This window comes from Chlamydotis macqueenii, chromosome 1, assembly GCF_036417535.1.
Source record: "Chlamydotis macqueenii isolate bChlMac1 chromosome 1, bChlMac1.mat, whole genome shotgun sequence".
NCBI lineage: Eukaryota > Metazoa > Chordata > Aves > Otidiformes > Otididae > Chlamydotis > Chlamydotis macqueenii.
In genome coordinates, this window is record NC_141556.1 from 89,546,054 (window position 1) to 89,568,137 (window position 22,084).

Genomic DNA, 22,084 nt, shown 5'->3' on the forward strand with positions numbered 1-22,084 from the left:
ACCTGCATCCTGCTAACAGTGGGAAGAAGAATGAACTGAGAGCTTTTACTGACTGACAGGAACTTAAGTATGTCTGTCTGCACACTGCTTCCTCCCTTTCCCTAAAGTGGTATCACTTTGGTGCACATTTCCAGTCCAAGACTTCCCTAGTACCGAGGTTACTAAGATAAACTTTACTTCTCCTGGTGAAAGGCACATGTGCTTCCTTTCTTGCCCTGGCTGTTAGCTTATCCAAGTTCCAGAGCAGACCAGTTCCTCATGAATAGCAGTTCTATCCCCACAGTATGCAATAGCAAGGCAGTTGTGTGAGCGAAAGCGGACACAGTGACCACACAAACAATCCTGTTGCTTCACATAGATATATGTATGGGTATAGATATACGGTATATACACATTGATTTTTTTTTTATATATATAAAATAACACCTTGTTTATAAAGCGACATTTAATTGCCACTGGTTCCCTTCCCGCCCCACAAAAACAATAGTATACAAAATATAAAATATTTTAAATATTTATAAACGCCGCAAGAAAAAAATAGAACTGTATGAAAATATTTTTTTTTTGAGGTTCCCTCCCTGCCCTGTGGGAAGGGAAAGGGAAGGGGTACACATTTGGCCGGCCTAGTGTGCCTTGAGTCCATAGTTGTTAAGTGGGTAGGAGTATGCCCTGCCTAATACTATCCGGTCCCGGAGGAGCTTAAATAAGACATAATAATTGCAGAAGAGGATGAGGGCCATGGACAGGGTATGGTTCCACTTCTCTGAGCGCAGCAGTGAGTAGAGCTGGTAGCAGACCACACTGCCTTCGATGAGAATCAGCAGGTTGAGCAGCCGTAATGGACGGTGAAAAAGGAACTGTAGGGAAACAGTTAAAAAGGATAGATTTCTACAATTTGTTGCAGTGTTAAGGTGGGGAAGGGTATGTACATAATGCTGTCAGGCACCACTGAGCTAGTGACCACTGTGCTAGGCAGAAGAAATGTTTGTACTCCAGCCACCGCTAGCTGCTACTCAGGGAAAACAGCATAAGAAACACGGCATGTAGAAGTGTCATTTTGCTTGAGAAGGGGAGGATGGATGAAATAACCTACTGGCCAGCTGACATACTTTCCCATTTCCCTGGAAGATGTTAACTAGAACCCTACTAAGCACATGCCACTGCCTGGTTGGAAAGCTGTGTCACTATGAGACAGCACTGACAAGGCAGCTGTGGCTTCCATCTTGCCCAAACATCACTGTAATACTGCAACGGGAAAGCCCCTCTGCTGCACGCAGCTATTTTGTTTAGCAACAACAGGCTGTTGGGCAGCACTGAACTCTGTTCTGCACGATCTGCTGTGCTGCAGCTAGGTTGGAGCCTCTCCTCCCTCCCACAATCACAACACGTCAAGCAAGAGAAGAGATACTTGCATAAAAGCGGGCATGGGACACATCTGAAGGCACTGCAACGTTGTAAGGCCCAACTGCTTTATACAGGCATCGGCTACGTCGCACCAGAACTCCTTGTGGCCATATTGTGTTTTCTGACCAGCTGTGGGGAAAGAATGCCAGAGCGTTAGCATCCACGCTCCCAACCCCCTGAACGCGGGTTCACAGGAATGGACAGCATCTTGAAAAATACTAAAGCCTCTGCCACAAGAGCATGTTTTAGCTCCCACTGAAAAACACAGAGAGGTGATCACAAGCCCACCAGGCAGACTCTGACTGAATAAAGTGAACAAATGGCTCCCAGTGCAAGAACCTTGCCCACCACACTGGAAGGTGGCGGGGGGGGGGCACCCCCTGCCCCTACACAAGCTCCTTCTCCGCCAGCCAAGAAGAATTTCAACGTTTGTTTCTGGGAAGGAACCAGCTATGACCAGAGGAGCTCAGACAGCTCTTCAGAGCAGATGTTTCTGTTTCTAGGGAACAGAAAGACCAGCAGAGTTGCACGGGAATTGGAGAAGTGTCCTCCGTTGATAAGCACTGCTGATATTTGCTTATTTACTAGAATGTCTTCTTGGCCCCTTACCGGGCACGCCAACCCCTCCCCATCCTCACACTCACATATGCTGTGGAGCATTGCTGTAGGAACCATGTTCTAGTTTCTGCCACTTGCCGAGGTGGGCAGCTGATCTGTGGAGCAGGTCACAGTACTTGGGAGGCAGCAGTTGAGTGGTGAGCATGACAAAGGCATTGATCCACACCATGATGAGGTGTTCACAGGACCAGCGCATGTCGTAGTACTGGGTGCTCTGCAAAGAGACCAGACAAGAACTTGGCACCGCTGTCACAAAACAGAGGAAAGGATGACGAGGGACGTACTGCGTGTGCATCCAGCAGACCCACACCACACATTACAGGCATGCGCTTTTCGACCGGTGATTTCAGAGGGTTACAGTTTATGACCTGAAGGAGAAAGGGCAGGGGATGATGCTGCAGCTGGTGCATCTCCTCCTCCAGCAGCAGGTATCAAAGGGGTCTGCTTGCCACAGAACTGCCCCAGAAGCACCAATTGCACCAAGACTGCTACATGAGTTGTGAAGCTCTGCCCATTTCACTACACCAACTGGAGCTCATTCAAGTTAGAAAAATGACAGATTAAAAATACAACCCCCACATTGACAAGAGGTTCTTGGATTTAGCTAGCCAAGCATCCTAGTTGGCTCTGTTTTCTAATAGGCTGACCATCAAAGCCTCTGATCCAAGCACTCAAAAGCCAGGATGTTGGATCTGAGGCAGGTAACAACAGGTTCCCTTTTCTAGGAAGAACACAGCTATCCATCTGCCTAGGACAGGGAGTGGGAGAAGGGGAGTTAGTAAGTGGGGTGATGGGACTAGAGGTGCATCACATTTATGGCAATACCTATCCGCCAACCAGGAGCAGTACTAGTGCACTCCGGATGCAGCCATGCTCCGCTATCCGGGCTGCCAAAGGGGAGACAGAGAAAAGGGGAATTAACCAGGAATCTGGCCTGGCAGCAATTCACACAACATTCAGAAGGAGACGGCAGGCAGGGGCACAGAGAAAGCCAGACAAGAGCTACCTTCACAAAACACAGTGGCAGGAATGCCACGTAGTAGGCACTGAAGAGAGAGTTGAAGAGAACTTCCTTGATCCTGCGGTTGAAATCTGCTTTTAGGCACTCCACCTCATTGCGGATGAGATCTGGGGAGAGGGGGCAGCTGTGTGTGGGGATAGATGTAGGATTATTGAACTGTTCTCTGAGGGATTCCCACAGAAGCGAGAGGAAATCTTTGGGTTTGACCAGGCTGCTGACGGCTGAAGCCCCATCATCCACCATCTGGTCCTGTACCAAGTAACTACAGTCCGCAGGTAGGGGCTGTGCTCTGCTGTCCTGGTGGAAGCAGCACAGAGGAACGTACACACCAAACCTGCAGGGAAAGAAAAAAAAAAAAAAGGGCTGAAATGACAGCCATCCCAACATGAGGCAAGGGGCACCTTCTCAACAGATTTTGGCCCTTATGAGAGGGAGATCACATATGAACCCTCACTCCATAAGCTAGTGGTCAACTCTTCTCCCTGCTAAGAGGCTAGGGGTCTTCTCCTGTAAGACCCCTGTGCAGAGAAGCTGCTTTGAATCCCATTTGTGGAACCAGTGATCCCAGTGGCTCAGTCTTCAGCCACAATAAAGGTCCCTCCCACAAACAGCACACTGCAGGCAATTTGCTTCATCAGCTCAGCACCACCTTCTCACATCATCCCCGGGCCATTCCTACTTCCCCTTTAATCATAAGATGAGGAGACTTTTGGCTACATGTCCTTTGGGGGCAGATTACCACCAACAGCTCTACTTCCCATGGTGGCTCATGCCACTCCCGAGCGGCTATGCTATCCCCTGCCCTGAAGGTACAAGGTGGTGTCACTCACGGGTAGCCCAGGAAGAGAAGGTTGAGAACAGAATGGCTGCGGAAGAGGTTGACCAAAGTCCAGCAGAGCACCCATCCACAGAGGGTGAGCAGCACCAGGCGCACCATGTAGTGAATCACTGATGTTGCACCCACCTGAGAGGCCTGCAAATGGAGAAGAAACACTCAGCAGCTCTGTAACACTAGTGCACAGGGGGTGCCTGCGGAAGACAAGCAGGGAGAGGGGTGCCAGGAGGCACTGTAAGAGAGAGGGGTGGCTGCCCTCTGCCTCCCAGAAGTAGGAAACTGACTCTCTTACAAAGGTGAACACCTTTGATTTTATTCATGATTGGCAGAGTCCAAAAGACTTAAAGAAGCACAAGTTGTAAGGCATTACTAAAATAGAGCCTTTAAAAAAAAATTCAGAGCTGCAAAGTAGAAAATATTTTTGCTCAAGTCCCTTATTCCTCTGATGATAGTCCAGGATAGCCTGAAACACATTTCCTTTAGCAGGATCAGGTTACAGCATTAATTTTCCTAAAGAACTGGAATGTCACAGTTCTCAGCTGAGGGAAAAGAAGACGATGCACCTTGGCAATCCCAAATCTAGATTTCCACCACTCATCTCTACTGGATGTACAGGCTGCAGTCTAGTGAGGAGGCACCACCTTCAAAAGGACAGCAAGAATACCTGTTCCGGTCTCCAGAGGGGAGAAGGCAACTGAACTATGAAAAGATTCTTAGGGGTTAGAGCCAATAGATGGGATGCGCAAGAACTGGCATGGAAGGTTTCAATGCAGACATTTCAGTCTACGGGAAGTTTTTCGGAGGATGTGCACATAAATGAAAATGGCAGGAACTGGAGTTGAAAAGAGAACTTTAAAGAGCCCATCTTCTCCATTCACCTATTCAACAGAACATAACCGTTCCTTTATTTTATTTATTTTTTTAACCTATTGCTTAGTTGCTTAGCCTAGAGTTGCATTAACCATTTCAGTGGATAGAACTTCCATTTTTCTCAAAATTACCTTTCTCAAACATACATTTGGTCTAGTTCTGCTCTCACAAACACAGAGAGGTTCTCAAAATCTGAGGTGACATGACCACAGTCTCAGAGTTACTGAGTAACCAGGACTAGAAAAGCAGTTCTACCAGCTATTCCTATTTCCCTTTAGTGTACTCAGATGTCCTCCTCCTGACCTTTCCCCTCGAATCTCCTGTTCATTCTTCCAGTATTGGCTGACCCCCTTATTTGCTTTTCTGCTACCTGACTTGCAATTGTCTCAGCCACTTCTCTGGCACAATACAGTGAGGTACAGTATTGCACCTGCAGGTATAAAGAAGCAAGTGGGACCATTTCATCTCCTTGTAGCTGCAGAGGCAACAGAGCTACCCAATACTGAAGGACATGAATGGGCTCAAGGAGAAAACTCCAAGGCAGAAGGGCATCCCAAAATCTTAGTCCTTCACGCTCAGACTTGTTCTGGGCGAAGAAACCCTCCAGCTATCCAACTTGCAGAACCTTCTCAGGCCATGGATGGTCATGCTCGGCAATCTGTACTACAGACAGGAGAGGGAGCAGTGGGAATGTTACCTCAGAGATGATGGCCCACACCAGCCTCCGCGCCAGCATCACTGTGATGAATGCTGCCAGGTGGTAGTCAATGAGGTGAAAATTCTGAAGGAGGAAAAAGAAAACGTCTTCACCAGGCGAAGGGGCTCTGAAAACACCCAGCTGGGGTGCAACTGGAAAGCTAGCTGCTGAGAGCGTATTAGGACCTCATGTAAGCATTCCTCAAGTCTCTCTATTAGGAAGGAAGTAACACAGGAATGTCTCCAGAAGATCTTCCCCACATGGACGTTCCTTCCCATGGAGAGATTTCCACTGAAAACAAAACAAAGCCACAACCCACCCTTCAGGCAGGTATTTTGGGGATCAAAGGGAGATGTAGGACCAGGATCCTACTACAGAGAACAGCCTGCAAGTTCTCCTGAGAAAAGCCACTGAGCAACCAGAGCAAGGGCAGCCGAAATAGAGTCCAAAGTGAGCACGCTAGCTCACTTTAGGTCGTGGTATCAGTGCTCCCTGATAATCAAGCTGATCTGAGAAATATAATCTTCACAGGCCATAGATCTGTATTAGACATTTAATGTTGGCTCTGGCTGCATCAAGTTAGATAAAGCTCTTAAACCTCTTACGATTTTTGAGTGAAGTCATCAAATGTGTTCTGGCTAGAACAATTAATAGACTTTGAATACTGCTCTCTGGAACTTCAAGGACATTTTGGATGAACAAGAATGCTTGACTTCTGATGGGAACAAAAATATGACCACTAAATCCTGCCAGGTAGGGAGCCTAAACCAGAATGCTTTTTCTTCAAAGCAAGCTGTGTCCAGCATTACATAGCTGAACTTGAAAGTAATAGCTGGATAAATGGAACACCAGCACCACCTGTTGGTCTAGTTATTTAAGCAACCACCTCATGCTTCCAAGCAGCAAGGACACAGTATAAATTAAAGGACCACTTCAGATGCTAGCTTCACTCAAATGAGGTTTGCTGACTCAGGTACAGGTCCCTGCCATGTTGTGCAGCTTACTGGGCAGGAATAAGACTGCAACTGAAGAGACCAGAAGGTTTACGTAAGCTGAGGATATGACTCCCTCCCCAAATCCTCTGCTGCTGACCTGCTGTGAGATCCTAATTAAAACTTCCACCATCTCCCTTATCTCAGGCTCCCTTGTTTCTACTGGGAAGGGGCACCCACAGAGGGCTCCTGGAGTCTCAACTCCATTTCAAACCCCAGGGGCTAGCAAGGCCATGCAAGTATCTGCAAGTTCCACTGAAGGGGCCCTGCTGACACCTCTCTCTCTCACCTTTCATGTGTTTTCTCCCCTGTAAAATGGGGGATGTCATGGCCCTCATTGATGGAGGTGCACATGAACTCCTCTTTGCCCCCTTAATGTCAAATACTTGGTGACTCCTGGACTGAAGAAGCATGGAAAGAAGCTGGGTAATGACAAAGCACGAGTGATGCCATTTGCTGGGGAACTCACCAGTGAGGTGCAGGAAGCAGGGTGATTGTATGGGTACCACCAGACAGTCTTGTAGATGTTGATGTATTGAATGAAGAGGGCTACCAGTAGGTAGATGAAGAACAGGAATTCAAAGAGAAGGCTCCCATCCAATGGCAGTTCAGGGATCCGGCAGTGACGTACAGGCTCTGGAGTAATCAGCGCTGTGATAGGAGGCGCGGAGAGGCTGATGGCACTACCATTCCTGAAGCAGACAGGTATCACTCACTTGGTAAACATTCCACATCACCTCTACCATTTTTCAGGACAGGGAGTGCTTGGGGTTGTGAATTTAGGACTGGGCATTGCTAGAAGAGAAATGGTACCAGTCTTGCATTCATATCTCTGGCACAAGACTGATAGTGAGCTTCATCTTCTTAGCTCAGACAAAACCCTTATCCAGCATTTTCTTTAGACAACAGATCGGTCTGCCAGAGGTGCTGTGACATACTCAGCAATATTTCAGTAAACTTGCAGATAGAGGAACAGAGGTACTGAGCGAGGAAGTAACTCTCATTGAGGACTCTGTGCCAGAGCACTTAATTGTTGGCTCCTTCCACCCATCACTAGGACATTACAGTAGCACCCAGCACCCTTCTCCAGTACTGCAAAGTGCCCATCATCTTTCTGCTCACAGTTCCTCTCTTCAGGAGAGAGGTAACTAAAAATGGAATGGAGGAGTTCAGCCACTTCTTAGAGGCTGACCTCTCAACTGTTCTCACACTTCCTTCTTTCCTAACTTTCAGGGGAGGCCAGGACAACTAAAAGCTCCAGCAGACTAAACTGATGGAGGAAGTTCAGACATAAACTATGCTGTGTCTGACTGAAACCAGGATAAGCAACGTTTCCCCAGGACCTTAGGGCACTGACTCCATGGTCTCAACACAGTCATTTGTTCCTCAAGAACCTAAGAATGTGCCATCCATCTGTCCCAGCCAGAGAAGTCTTTAAAGGCCAAAGCTAAATGGCTTAGATCTCTCTACTCTGTAAGAATGAAGTATATCAGATCAGGGCCTCAACATGCAGCAAATAGTTTCTCCAGTCCGGTAACTTCAGTATGGAAGGAAGTAACACTGGGACCTTTAAAGTCTTTGTGCCAAATGTGGAGATCTAAATGTCACCGTGTGTTCCTTTTTCAGCCTCCAACTTCCCCAGAAAATGGAGATGAGCTTTTCCAACTGTGAGAATTAGTTTGATCTGCAGCCAGCAGGGCTAAAACAGAATACAGGCATCCTCCCGACCTGCCTTTCTATCAGGTAAGAGAGGGACTCACAGCTGAGCTCTGACATGTCACACCAACTCCTTGTGGCATTGCAGGCAAGCAACAAGGACTCACAATCTGCTAGGACTCATTGCCCTGGGATCTGCTGCAGGGAAAGACAAACTGAGCACTGTGTGATTTCCACCCCTGGCTGTTGCAACCACAGCGAGTGGCAATGGGTGGCAGAGACCACTTCCACAATCCTCCTCACAGGGCTGATTTCAATGCGTGAAGTGAAGAGACGGGCCGCAGAGGGAAGCACGTGCCAGCCAGAGCTGGGAAGAGAAGCTGGAAGAGGTTTGTCAAGCATGTTCCCTCTTGGAGGGGCATGGAAGGAGCCCCTCTTGGAGTGGCCTAAAGGCACAGCAGAGGGCTCAAGGTTCCCACCTCCCAGTTCCTCACTTCAACCACAAAGCTGCACTCTCATGCCGAGTTCAGAGCAAATCAAGGCTCCTAGCTTTCAGCGCTATCCTAGCTGCAGGTGTGTCAACAACCCTACCTTTGTCCTCACCTGTTTCTCAAACCAGTACCGTTTCCACAGCTCCCACCAACCAGCGTCTGGAGAGAAGGCAAAGCTGAACGGCTTAGCTGCTGCCGGCTGGGTCCCCTCCTTCCACCGGGCATGACCAGGAACCAATCCACTTCCAATGCCTCCGACAGGCTGTTCCCTGAGACCCAGACAATGATCCCGAAGCCTTCCCAGGTCTGCAAAGGAGGTAGAAATATCAGTCAGGCTGCAAACTGCTGGTCACCTAGTTCACATCTCAGCCAAGAGAGCTCATGCAAAAGGAAACCACTCTTGTACATGCAGAGCCCTGTGGGACATCCATCACCACCCTAAAACACTGTGCCATTTGAATAGCCCCAGATCAGCCTCTGCTTGCATACACAGAACGGACGCCACAGACACTGTGTCTTTAAAAAGTGGCCGCTTAAATTAGCCACCAGCAAGTGCTAGCACTTCCTGTTGGCTGGAAAGGGCCATGGAGCATCTCCAGTGCTGCAGACCACACAACTATGTGCCACGTTTCACAACCAAGCCTGGGAAGAGCTCTCTCCCTGTTCTGGTGCAAGGAGCTTCTAGAGCTTTGCAGGTCTTTTTAACCACCCAACACATCACTTCACAGGCTCTGATGTGGGACCCCCTCTGCCAGAGCTCAGAATAGTCAGTCTTAATTGATGTCCATGGAGTTAACTGCATGGTTCAGCTCCCTTCTGTGCTAAGAAAGCCTGATTGACATGATGGTAGGACATAAATTTAAAAGTGGTTCTAGCTAGCAGAGTAGTGCAGCAAAACGCACCTGTATGCATGTCCTTCAAATGCACGGCTAGGCAATCACATATCCCAGCCTCGGAAAAAAAAAAATATCAAAAAACCTGAAAATATTTATTTATTTTTATTTTACTGGTCTCCCACATGACACTGCAAGGATTTCAGGAGTCAGGTAAGTTTCTCAAGGTTAGCAGACATAAGAGAGTGAGGGGCTGAACTGGAATGTGAAGCTGGAAGTCATTCCAAGCGCGCAAGCTGTACAGAATCAAGACACTGAGCTAGCATCTCGCTATGAGGACTGGTGTGTCTGCATGTCTGGAGACGAATCAGCTGCCCTTTTGGCAAAATATCATAGCCAGAACCAACCTAGGGTTCAAAAAAACATGTCCACCTTCTAGGAGACTCTGGATCTAGCTTAGAAATTTACAGATGGAACCTATTGTCTATTTATATATCACCTCCTTTAAAATCCTGAGAAATCACAGCTGGCAGAAATGCCAGGAAGTTTGCTCAATGAGTCACACCACTGTCGCCATGAACACAGTGTGCAGGAGAACTATTCTAAAAACCTCCATCAGAGAATTGTCCTTTATATTAAAATTGCCCATAGTTCATCTCTACTCCAATAACCAATTCTCAAAATTTCAACAAAAATCAAGATGTTTCGAAAGACAAATGCTTTCTACATACTCACATGAAGGTCACTTACCAAAAAGAAAAAAAAAGAGAAGAAGAAAAAAAAAGAAAGAAAAAAAACCAAAAGGAGTTGTGAAATTGTATGAAAGGAGAGAGCAAACATTGGACAATTTGAGTTTGGAGGAAAATAATGTTTTTTGGCAGACTTCAAAACTGTAATTATAATTCCAATGACAACATAACGGAGAACTGAAGCCTTCCTTACCTTTCTAGTCAAGACTCTAAAGCTTTCAGAGAACTTTCTCTAAGATGTTCTAGGTTTTATTTGGGAGTATTTCTATTTCAAGAATTAATATGAACAGAAAAAAAATTCTTCTGCACGCACAAGATGAGCAGGGGCAGCAACAGACAATGCAGAATTCACTTAGGGCATCCAGACACTATATATAAGCAGCTAAGGTGAAGAAAAAATAATGATAAAAACCTCTAAAAGGAGCAACTTTGAAAGTAATTTAAAGCCAAATTAAACTACTACAGGGACTGTGGAAGCTAAAACAATTCGTCTGATTCAACCTACAGGATATTTATGATAATGGATGCAACACATTGGTGGTCTAATTAGTGATATTTACAGTGGAAGGTATTTTATGCCACGTTCAATAATTCATGTAAATAATTTAACAGCTCTCATTACTATTATCTCATTAGTACGTTTCATGCACTTGCCAATACAGACACTTGGACACTGAGTAATCGCTCTTCCACCCTCTGGTAATGCAGGTTTCTACCAGTAAAGAAGAAAGCCTGTGCAAAGAGCCCTCCTTAACGTCAGTGCACCATATTTTAAATGGACTTGAATAAGCCCTTTCACAGTGATTCATGAACATATAGACTGGGCAGTTCCTCAAGCCAAGCTTTAAACAACTTTACTTTACTGGAGCCTGATCAAATTATGTAGGTGACTGTTAGAGCAAAAAATGCCTAATAACTGTTCCTTTTTTGTTCGCTTTTGTTTTGTAAAACTAGCCACACAAAACTGAAGCTCCCCAGATGAAGTTAAACAAAGCAGTAAGATTACAGATCAGCTTTACTCTAAGTCTGCTTTTTTTTGGCCTTGAACCAATCAACAACCCTCCTTTTTGAGGAGAGAAACATGGGAAAAAGCCTTTTTATAGTTTTCAATCAATAAATAAAGGCATGATTCTACTGTGAAAAATATGCTAACAAGAAAAAAAAAAAGTGTCCATGACCCTTTACTCCAACAGATAAGGTTCCTGTGTGCATCCAAGTCATATTAATAAAGAGCCTGCATAGCAAGCTGGGAGTCTACCAGGCTCCCTTCTCTGTTTGCAGAGTCCCCACTCCATCAGTGATATTCTTTTATATAAAGTCACAGGCATAAAAAGTGAGTAATGGAAGATAAAAGCTTTTCCTGACAAGACTCTTTAGTCCATTAATGTGATTCCACATTGTTCTTCCTAGTTCACCCATAATTTCCCATAAAAATAAGTCATGTATTGTAGTCCCTTCATCCTCAACATCCCCAGAACAGAAACTGCCTAGTTTCCAAGTTCTCCCCTCTCAGGCAGATGTGGCATCATAAAAACACGCAAGAACAATCTGGGGACCAGCTACACAGCAGTGGACTGTGGTCCTGTCCACACCCAGGGAAGGGATATGGGTACAGAGAGCTCTTGGGTCCTAGAGAGGGACCACGCTCTTTCTTTGGGACAGAGACAAAACCTTCAGCTGTGACATGGTTGTAGGAAAATCCAGGAACGTAAGGCATCAGACCCTCTGATCTGCAATTTCTGCTTCTAGGACTTGGGCATTTTGTTTCTCTACACCAATACCCCTCCTTCTCATCAGCTCCCCAGCTACCCTGACGAGGCAGGATGGAGGCAGGCAAGAACCACAGCTGTGAGCAAGGCTTTACTGATGAAGAGCTAAGCAGATGAGCTATCCACCAGTTCAGAGGTGAAGCAGCATGCAGCCTGGTCCTGCTCCCCAGGGATCATCACTCACAATCATGTTCCTGCATCAGCAGCTGCCCAAACAGCTCTTACAAGAGGCAAATTAGGAGAGAGTCAGTGATTCATCAGAATGAAAAGTCTGCCTGGTTCCCCATCTCTTTGCTGGAAACACTACGATGCTCAGCCAGTTATTTTGATGGCGTTAACGTTTTTTCAATTGGAGAAAACTCCAAGCCTCCAATCCTCTCGGGAAGCTCGCTGCACCAAGGCGTGAGAACTCTCAGAGCTTGGAAAACATTCAAGAGTCTCTCCTTGGCTCCACAAGTCCTACAAGCAGATACTCTCAAGAGCAGAAAGGGAAATGTGGCCACCCTCACTTGCAGCAACACAGCTTGAGAAGACCACAGGTCTCTCGTTGCAACTCTCCATCTTGATCAAAGCAGCCTTCTTCCTGCCAAGTAAGCACATGATGTCTTGGGGTGAAGCAACACGTTACTTCTGCGGCCGTTAGTGAGGGAGCTCTGCCTGCCTCCTCCTCTTCAGTAGCACAGAAGTTCCCAGCATTGTCTGGGTTGCTAGCAAGACTTTCCATTCGGGGTGGTCATGCTGTAGGGCTACGCAGGCACGGAAACACACCTGCCACGTGTGCAGAGCTCCCTTGCAGGGAAGTGCAGCAGGCCACCCCCGCGGCACGGCTGCAGACCACTGACACGAAGCATGGGGAACTACCAGCGCTGGCAAAACACCATCGATGTTTCCAGCCCCTCCAAGTGCTAGTGGTAATACACTGAACTACAGCTAGCATCAAGTCCAAGACAAAAGGATAAAGGAACTGGGAACCGCACAGGGAAAGTACAAGCCAGGGAGCATGGAAGCAGCAGTGCCAGAAGCAGCCGTTCAGTGCCACGGCAAGCAGCACCACACATCTCCAGAGCACTCCTGCATCCAGGTATCTGGCAATTCCTCCTCCCGCTGCAGCAGCTGCTTGTCCCCCTCTTGTCAGGAGCACTGGCTTCTAGGTCCTTTTCCTTCAAGAAGGAAGATATATCCTGGAACTGGACTGTCTGGATAAGCTCCAAGGTGCAAGCTCCCAGACCACAAAGGCAAGTGACCATTTAAGACCTGGACAGTTCACTCTGGCCTGAGTGAAAGGCTCTGTCCCCAGGGTTGCCATGGCACAGCACAGCCAGCACCTGTACAGCTTCTGTTGTCACCCCATACGTAACAACAGCTCACTGTGTCCCTGACAGCAGCTTATTTAAAAAAACCATGTCTGCAAGACTGGAAGAGAAAGTTACTAGCCCCCAGTGAAACCACTTTTAGAAGGATGGGAGGAGGAAAATAGGGTAGGATTCTCTAATCTTTGGGATTAAATATATACCGTAACAGTTGTGACTTTCAGCTGGCAGAGAAACAGCTCTTTCTTCTCTTCCTACTTCCCACGTCTGTCAGTCTCCAAAATTGAAACAAGCAATGTAAAAGGTCTCTTGGTTACTAATATCCTCACTTCAAGTCGCTGTAGCTGGCCAACTAGTCCCAAACTTGCATTTGTCCAGAAATCCTAATGTCTTTTCTCAGCAAATTCACCTTATAGTCAAGTTTTCTTTTGAACTGCTGTAAGTCCTAGTTACTATGGCTTATTTTTACTTCCTTTTAGTGTGAGGTTTTTCATTTATTTATTTAAATAAAAACATTTTGACAGATGGAAAAACTGAGACACAAAGCTCGTAACTGATTCACCCAACACAGTGCCAAAAAAAAAAACCAACAAAACCAAAAACCAAAAAACCCCCAAACAAAACAAGAACAGAGCCTAGAAACAGCAATGGCTACACCCGTGCTTCAGTCACGAGGCCACCTTGTCAGTGCCCTCACATCTGCCACACCAAAAGCTGAGAAGCTGCAAAACTTTTGTGAAAGCCCTAACTGGGTTTGGGAACGAAAAAGCATTTGGTTGTTCCAAGGGAGGAAACAACAGACAGGTTATGAGACGGAAAGCTAAATATTTGGCTTGCGCAGAGCTCCCCCAGCACTAAGTCAACACAACCTTTCAACTCAGGCTGGCTCCAAAGGCACACACCCGCCACCTGGCCCACAGCTCGGCCCCGGCCCCGGGGTTGGGAGGCAAAACCAGTTAGGAGGGAGGTCTCCCAAGTCAGCATATTTTCCACATCCTCATGCTGTACAGAGCGATGGATTAAGAAGGAGATTCAGTACAGAGAGAGACAGAAAACGCCCCCCCCCCGTAAAGCGCAGCCCAGGGTCGGGTGAGGAGGACAAAGCTGGGCGGTGAATCACTGCCGTCAGGTGACACACCAGCAAGACTAATTTTTGCTTAGTGACTAAGAACCAAGAACCTCCTCAGTAATAACAAAACCAACCCAGCAAGACCAATTCAGCATAGGCTTTTCTGATAATACAGCACAACTCTGGCTGAAGAGGCTCCATCTATCAGTCCTCTACACACGTGCCAAAACTGAAGGGTGTAAGTAGCAAGAAAAAGGCAAGAGTTCATGAACAGCATACATACTGTATGACTCATTTCAGGCATCTTCAGCAAGGAAGGCTAGATAGAGCTAAGCAGACATCTAGATTAAGTGAGGAAAATAAAAGTTCCAGCTAAAGATAAGCACTTGTCGTTTGTAGCTAGCATGGTACTTCAAATGCCCACTGACAAAAATGGGAACAGGAAAGAAAAGTTTTCCAGGAAAAGTCTCTCTGGGTTAAAGTGCAGTAAGCTCAGTTCAGCTCATCTTGCAGATATGCTCTTTAAGGACAGGGCACAGATGTAAATTCTTAACACTCTAGTTCAAGAAAGTAATCAAAGAGATTGAACAAGCAATTTTTTTAAATGGCGAAGGATTTCCAACACGAATCCTACACATTCCTTAAAAATCCCCTCAAAGGCCTTACTTCAGAGGGTGCGAGGAAGAGATTTCCAGAGGTATGCAGGATATATGGTCCTCTTCAGAATACAGATGAGTTCAAGTCTTTGTGAATTGGAGGAAAGAAGACAGACACACTAAGCACTCTCAGTGAACCTCTGGCGAGTATGAAAACAAAGCCGCGATTCCTGGAGTAATAAAAAAGTACCTCATAACCATATAATTACCTTGTGCAACTAACTGCTGCAGAAGGTCAAAGTAAATAGCTTAGTAAGACTTTAATGAATGACTATAATGATTCTATGAATGAAGACAAGTGAAATTATGTTCAAAAAAAGTTTTAAAAACCCCCACAACACAAGATCCTCAGGGCTCATCAGCTACAAGTGGCCGATAATGCGCTTCTCACCAAGACAACAGTATCACCGTTAGCAAGACACTAAAATTTTCTTTGGCCCCCTCTGATGTGTACAGCAATACTCACAGCCAAATACTGGATCTGAGAATAAAGAAAGCATTGGCTTGTTCTGGTGTGAGAACAAGACAGAATTGCAAAGTTGAGCTTTTCCAGCAGCAGAGCGAAATGCACGCCTGACCAGTTGGGTCCTGGTCTATTTTGGTCCTACAGTTCTCACGCTCCTATATCGTGTGGGGAAAGGGACAGCAAGTCCAGCCTCATCCAGAGTGAGAGGTTCAAAGTAAAGAGCTGGTGGGAATGACTGAGCTAGACGTACGGTTCTCAAAGACAACCTGCATTATCGTCTGAAAGCTCAGCAGTTTCAGCTTCAGGTCCAAACCAGGATTTGAGTATGTAACAACACAAAAGTTCTAAGCTCCAATTCCACGTGCCTATTACAGACAGAAACAAAAGTTCACTTTAGAAAGGGCCACTGGTTGGGAAGTAATGCTGAATCACAAGGGCAATGTATTAGCAGACACAACACGGGCAAAGCTATCAAAGCTGGCTGTTAATACAATTTATCAACACGCACTCCAAGTACATCTTGCACCAAAGCTCTTCAGTAAACACTGCGCACAGGCAGGGCGCTGCTAGCACACAGCCACCAACTGCCCGCCATTACACTGTGCAACACAGAGCAACTGGGAAAGGAGAGAAATTTTGGCTATGGCCACTGAGATCTTCTTTCCAACTTATCAGGGCAAATGCACAGCAAAACAGATGGCTATGGGTGGCAGGGAGAGGGGAGGGGTTAAAAAAAAAAAAAAAAAAAAAAAGATGCTCTTGCCTTAAGAGCCTATCTTATAATTTTCAGCCAAGCAAGAGCTACCAAAATATGCATTCTCCTCCCAACCCTGAACACATACACATGGTCTAATGGCCTGAGTACAGGACTGCAAGCCAGGAACTTTTTTGCTTTTTAATCTCTCATCTTCAGCTGACTTCCAGGGAAGTTATTTTACCAATTTAGACCGCAATTTCCTTGTCCCAAACAGGATAAACTGTTCAGCAAGTACTTCTCCTCCCAGGGGTCTCTGTATGTAGTAGTGAATATTTTTTACAGTATTATTTTAGTGCTTTAGACAAGCTTTTTTTAAAACAAACAGAAGCAGCTTTCCTGCTGGTTTTGCTCCTCTGCCAATCCCTATGTTTAATTTAATGGAGATCAGCCATGATGACAAATCATGCAGAGTCACTAGGATTTTTCTATTTTGTCCTCACATAGCTAAAAATAAGGCAGGCATCTGCCATCTGTAGCAATGAGTTTGAAGGCATGGGGTAGAACACAAGGGAGAAACACTTCCTCGAGCCTCACCCCAAGTCATCGCACTGGGATTCATTCTGGAAAGTATCACTGGGATAACAACTTGCATATCCCTGACACTGTGGAAAAGCAAAATTATTGCCAGGAATTCTAAATAAATTGTAATTTGCATAAATCATAAATTTGCATTAAAATATAAAACACATACGAGAATACATCAACTCTCCTCTACTTGCCTCTTAAGTAACAGGTACAAGTAATATACAAGTTCCCCGCAAAACGATAAGGGTCTTCAATTCAACTTCTAACACTCTGGTAGGTGGTGCTCAGAACTTCATATGACCATTCACAGAGCAACTAATCTAGCAGATTGGAAAAACGCAATAGGATACAGTAATCCCTGGTATAATTAATTATACCCAGACTAATTTAGCTGTCTGAACCTGCATAAATGCTCTCTTGTATTTTGAGCTACAGATGCCTACTGATGATTTTGCTTTAAACTAACCATTTCAAATCCACCAGCGTATGTGGACACCGCTGCACCACGCTAGCCTGCACAGCTTTTGTGACTAACTTGCATAACACTCACTTCCCACCAGAAGTCTCGTTTTCCGCTTGCAACATGTTCAGCCCAAAAAGTCAAAAAAAAAAGGTTGCAAGTGACTTTCCAATGACTACACACCACGAAGAATGGCAGGAAATCTTTCAGGCGAGTTTGTGATAGCTCAGGAACGAGTCGCCCAAGTCACACAACTACTAGAGATTTACCTCTGATTTTAAAAATCTACCTGCTAAGAGCTGTGCTGCTTATGTAGTTGTGGTATGGCGAGAAGTAAATGGACTGAAGTTTCCATCAGCACAAGAGACCTGCTGTAGTTAGGTGAACAAAGAAGAGGAGAGAGCTAACTTCATGGCACCATCCATTACCGGGACATGCCAAACTGCGCTGCCAGAGAGTGGATTAAGGAGATGGCAGAGGGAAGGGATCACCAAAAGAAGAGGAAGGTCAATTGTTGTAATTTCATATCTTCCTTATGGTTTCTTGTACATAAGCTAGCACTGCAGTACTGTCATCAAATTGTATCAGTTCTCCAATTGAATGGCAGCACAAGGAGAACAAAAATTTGGCCTCAAAAAGCAAAATATAACAGAGTATCATACTACACTATTAGGTATGACAGATCAAGTAACACTAACGTCTAAAGATCTCAAGCATTTAGGTACATTCTGCAAGCCAAATTAAATGCTTCTCTGTATTTCTCAGTCTATAAACATACCAGGACATAAAGCTTCACAATGGACAAACAAAAGAATGGTCAGAAACGGGTAATATTTTTAAGACCAAACATTCTAACAGTAAACAAATTCAGCCAGATCTCTAACTGATTTTCACCAGTGCTAAAAGCACATACATCTTTGTATTGACAGAATATCTCTTCTTTAAATCCAGAGTTCAAATCCAACCCCTCCAACTCAAGAGTTTCACATCCATAAACTAAAACTGAACCACGTGCTTGCAACAGCCAGAAAAAAACCTTTTTGTCCAGGATTTCATACTGAGACACAGGGAAAGCACTGAGACTGATGAGTAGGATGGTTTCAGAATGACTACTATCTTGTTGCTTTGCACCATATCCATGTTTAGGAGCTGTAACTCTACCGAGTCGTACTGAGTGGCCCAACTGGCTTGTGAACTGAACGCTCACGGAAATTGGAAGCCACCTTAACAACCATTTCTAGTATAAATGCTCTTGCTGTGTTCTCAAACATCCAGATTTGATGCCTGCAGAAGAGAAAAAATGTTAGTTTCATGATATCCAGACTTGAGTCACCCAAGTCAGTTTGTAATACTCTCCACTTTCAGAGGAGGATTTGTGTTCAGTGCTGCTCAATTCCAAAAACAGCAGAAAGGTGTGGTTTTTTCCTTCTCAAATACTACATACATAATCATAGAATCATAGAATGGTTAGGGTTGGAAGGGACCTTCAAAGGTCATCTAGTCCAACCCCCCTGCAAGGAGCAGGGACATCCCCGACTAGATCAGGTTGCTCAGAGCCTCATCCAGCCTGGCCTTGACTGTTTCCAGGGATGGGGCTTCCACCACCCCTCTGGGCAACCTGTTCCAGTGTTCTACAACTCGCATTGTAAAAAAATTTTTTCCTAATATCCAATCTAAATCTACCCCCCTCTATTTTAAAACCATTACACCTTGTTCTATCCCAACAGGCCTTACTGAACAGCCTCTCCCCATCTTTCCTGTAGGCCCCCTTGAGGTATTGGAAGACTGCTATCAGGTCTCCCCAGAGCCTTCTCTTCTCCAGGCAGAACAGCCCCAACCCTCTCAGCCTGTCCTCATAAGAGAGGCGCTCCAGCCCTTTTATCATCTTCGTGGCCCTCCTCTGGACCTTCTCCAACTGGTCCATGTCCTTCTTGTGTTGGGGGCTCCAGAACTGGACACAGTACTCCAGGTGGGGTCTCACCAGGGCAGAGTAGAGGAGGAGAATCACCTCCCTCGACCTGCTGCCCACGCTTCTCTTGATGCAGCCCAGGATGCGGTTGGCCTTCTGGGCCGCAAGGGCGCATTGCCGGCTTATGTTGAGCTTCTCGTCCACCAGCACTCCCAAGTCCTTCTCCTCAGGGCTGCTCTCAATCCATTCCCCGCCCAGCCTGTATTTGTGCCTGGGATTGCCACGACCCATGTGCAGGACCTTGCACTTGGCCTGGTCTCTCTCTGAAGTATCAGGCCAAAAAGCAGTGCGTGAAAAAAGCAAAGAGAAAAAAAGTGATTAGGTCTGTATGCTTTTGAGCAATATGTTAACAATATAACTACATCGGCGATGTTTCATCAGCACGCATATACTGCTAATACAAGCAGGCCACTAACACTACAGTAGCTTTAATTTCTTAGCTACTGGAGGATGCCATTAGTGTCTCTGTAAAAGTAATAATTCAGCTAGGTACTAACATGTACATCATAAGTTTTTAAAAGAGTTTTTCTTCTTACAAGCAGAATAGAAATATACTCTGCAAAAGCAAGAAGCAAAATGTTTTATCCCCATTTTACAGTCACAAAGATTGTAAAAAATAAAAGTAAAGTAAAAAATAAAAATAAAAGGCTTGCCTTTTCTAAATTAGCAATGATTTTGAATGCTCAAGTTGAGGCAATAATAGATACCTCTAACAGTAGGAGCGTGGATACCTGGATTTTCTGAAAAATGAGGTCTCAAATGCCCACAAGTCACTAGGTCTGCAAAAAGACAGCTAGGAATGACCTGTACAGGAGGCATGCAGACCTCTGTGGTCTTGAGTTTAGAAGTACACATCACATTGGACACAGTTAACTGGGTAAGTGATACTACCCGAGCTCCTCTGTCCTTCCAAATAAATTGGACCTGAGCAGCATTCCCACTGTACGTGGTGGTTTGTACTGCAAAACCTCAGCCAAAGATGCTCAAGAACAGAAACAAGGAATAGCTTCATCTACACCTGAAGAACTTCCAGTCCCATAAGGGACAACAAGGAGCAGGTGAAGTTTCAGCACAACTCCCACAGAGGCCAACATCGCCGCGCTACCACTTTGGCTTCAGTGGGCCCAGGTTTTACCAGCAGAGTAAACTGTCAGTCATCATCTGATCACGATACCAAGCACCTCAGCTGAAGGAGCCGGCACTCTAGAGAAGCAGCTGGAAGGAGAAACAAGTGTCAGAAACAAAGCCACTCCAAAAACAGGCGTGCCAGGAGGTGAACAAAGGAGCAGACTGCAGGTTAAAAGGCTGGGGTCCTGCTCTGCTCTTGACATCTCAGAGCTGAGCCATTCCAGCCCCATCCCCATCCCTGTACTACTGTATTCCTCTGATCACAGAGCATTAACAGACCTGAGTTGGTTACAGAAGGGATGCCTCATCTCCAAAAACTTTACAACTCGCTGCTTTGGAATACAGACATCTCATTCCTTTACTTGCAGTTGTAACAGATGCCGGTGACACGAGGGGCCTGTTATTCACAATGAAAAAGCACGCACGAGAGCGATCGTACACTGCAAACAAAGCTGCCTCTGTTTCAGCTGCACGTTCACATGTTAAAATGATGCTGGACTGGTGAAGGACCTACCTCATGTAATAAGGAAAATTATCAGCCTAACTGTTATCCTATGTAGTGGAGGATGATTGAGACACTGTTTTCTTAGTGGTACAAAAAAGAACAGCTATACAGACGTGCACCCATGTCCATTCTGGAAACGGTACCTTCTGGTGGACTTACAGAAGATTGCCTCAGCTCTTCATCTTCCACAGGATAGAGTCCTCTCCCACCTCCCTTCCAGGACTGACTACGTAGGGACAGCGTTTCTAAAGCCCAAAGCAAACTTACTCGTGACCCCAGACCAACTTCCCCGGGTGTAACCAACCCTCGAACCCCCCCTTATCACGGAGCACCCGCTGCTCAGCACCGTGCTGGCACCTCTTGCTTTAACCCAGACGCATCAGGAACCGTCTAAAACGAGAAGCCCGGGACCTCGCGCCGTATCTTACCCGAACGACGGAACAAAGCCATCAGAAGCCCCCCCGCCCCCTCACTTCACACTCACACACACGAAGTTTCAGGTGGACGGGAGGCACCGCACGCACCGGGCAGCCTGCGGGGGCTCCGGCGGGAGCCAGCTCGGCCACCTGGCCCCGGGGAGCCCGCTTCGGCCGCTCGGGTTTTCTCCCGTGAGCGGAGCCGCCCCGAGGGAGCGGCGGGGCCGGTACTCACACATCCAAGCGCGGGCGGCGGCGGCGCGGCTCGGACATCGGCCGGCAGCGGGGTCTCCTTCCGGCGGCAGCAGCCCGGCGGCGAGCCCCGGTCCCCGCAGCCCCCCGGACCGCCGGCGGGCGACGAGGCTGCGGCGACGAGTGCCCCTCCTCCCGCCGGGCAAACCCACCTCGCCGCTGCCCGCCGGCGGGTCAGGAGCAGAGGCGGGCGGCCGCCCCGAGGGGAAAGGAAAGGCAGGGAAGAAGAGGAGGAGGCGGGCGGACCCGGTCTCGGCGCCCCGGCGCGGCCCTGCACACCGCCGGCTGCCCGCGCCGCCGCAGCTGCCCGGGAGACGTGGCAGTGAGGGCTGATGCTCTCATCACAGGGCGACAGGCGGCGGCGGCGGCAGCAACAGCCACCGCGGCGGCCGCCGGCCCCGGCCGGCCCAGGGAGGGAAAGGCGCCGCGGGGGCGGGGTCGGCCGCGCCACGCCGCCATCTTGGTGGTGGCAGCAGCAGGGCCGCCCGGCCGCGTTACCGGCTGTATTGGCCTCGGTGCTGCCGCCAGTTTGTCCTTTTCGCTGAGTTTTGCATAATGAGATGCCAAAAAATTATAATAATAGATAATAATTATAGTATAATCATGATTAACTGCTTCATGACAGCCAGCAAATCT

At 46.8% G+C, this 22,084-nt stretch overlaps 1 protein-coding gene across 2 annotated transcripts; it reads right to left on the bottom strand.

Annotated features, from left to right (window-relative positions):
- Positions 1-345: 345 nt before the first annotated feature.
- TMEM39A (transmembrane protein 39A) lies at positions 346-21,778 on the bottom strand. Of its 2 annotated transcripts, none has more exons than XM_086761082.1 (9): positions 21,432-21,778; positions 8,697-8,890; positions 6,907-7,129; positions 5,446-5,529; positions 3,874-4,016; positions 3,029-3,377; positions 2,049-2,236; positions 1,413-1,533; positions 346-857 (listed from the first exon to the last, which is right to left on the bottom strand). In XM_086761082.1, exons 2-9 carry the CDS (start codon positions 8,807-8,809, stop codon positions 624-626), a joined length of 1,455 nt encoding a protein of 484 aa, XP_086617208.1. In that variant the 5' UTR covers positions 8,810-8,890; positions 21,432-21,778; the 3' UTR covers positions 346-623. The 2 variants fall into 2 exon arrangements, with proteins under 2 accessions (XP_086617208.1, XP_086617216.1); XM_086761090.1 differs by having other exon boundaries at positions 21,601-21,765.
- Positions 21,779-22,084: the final 306 nt, after the last annotated feature.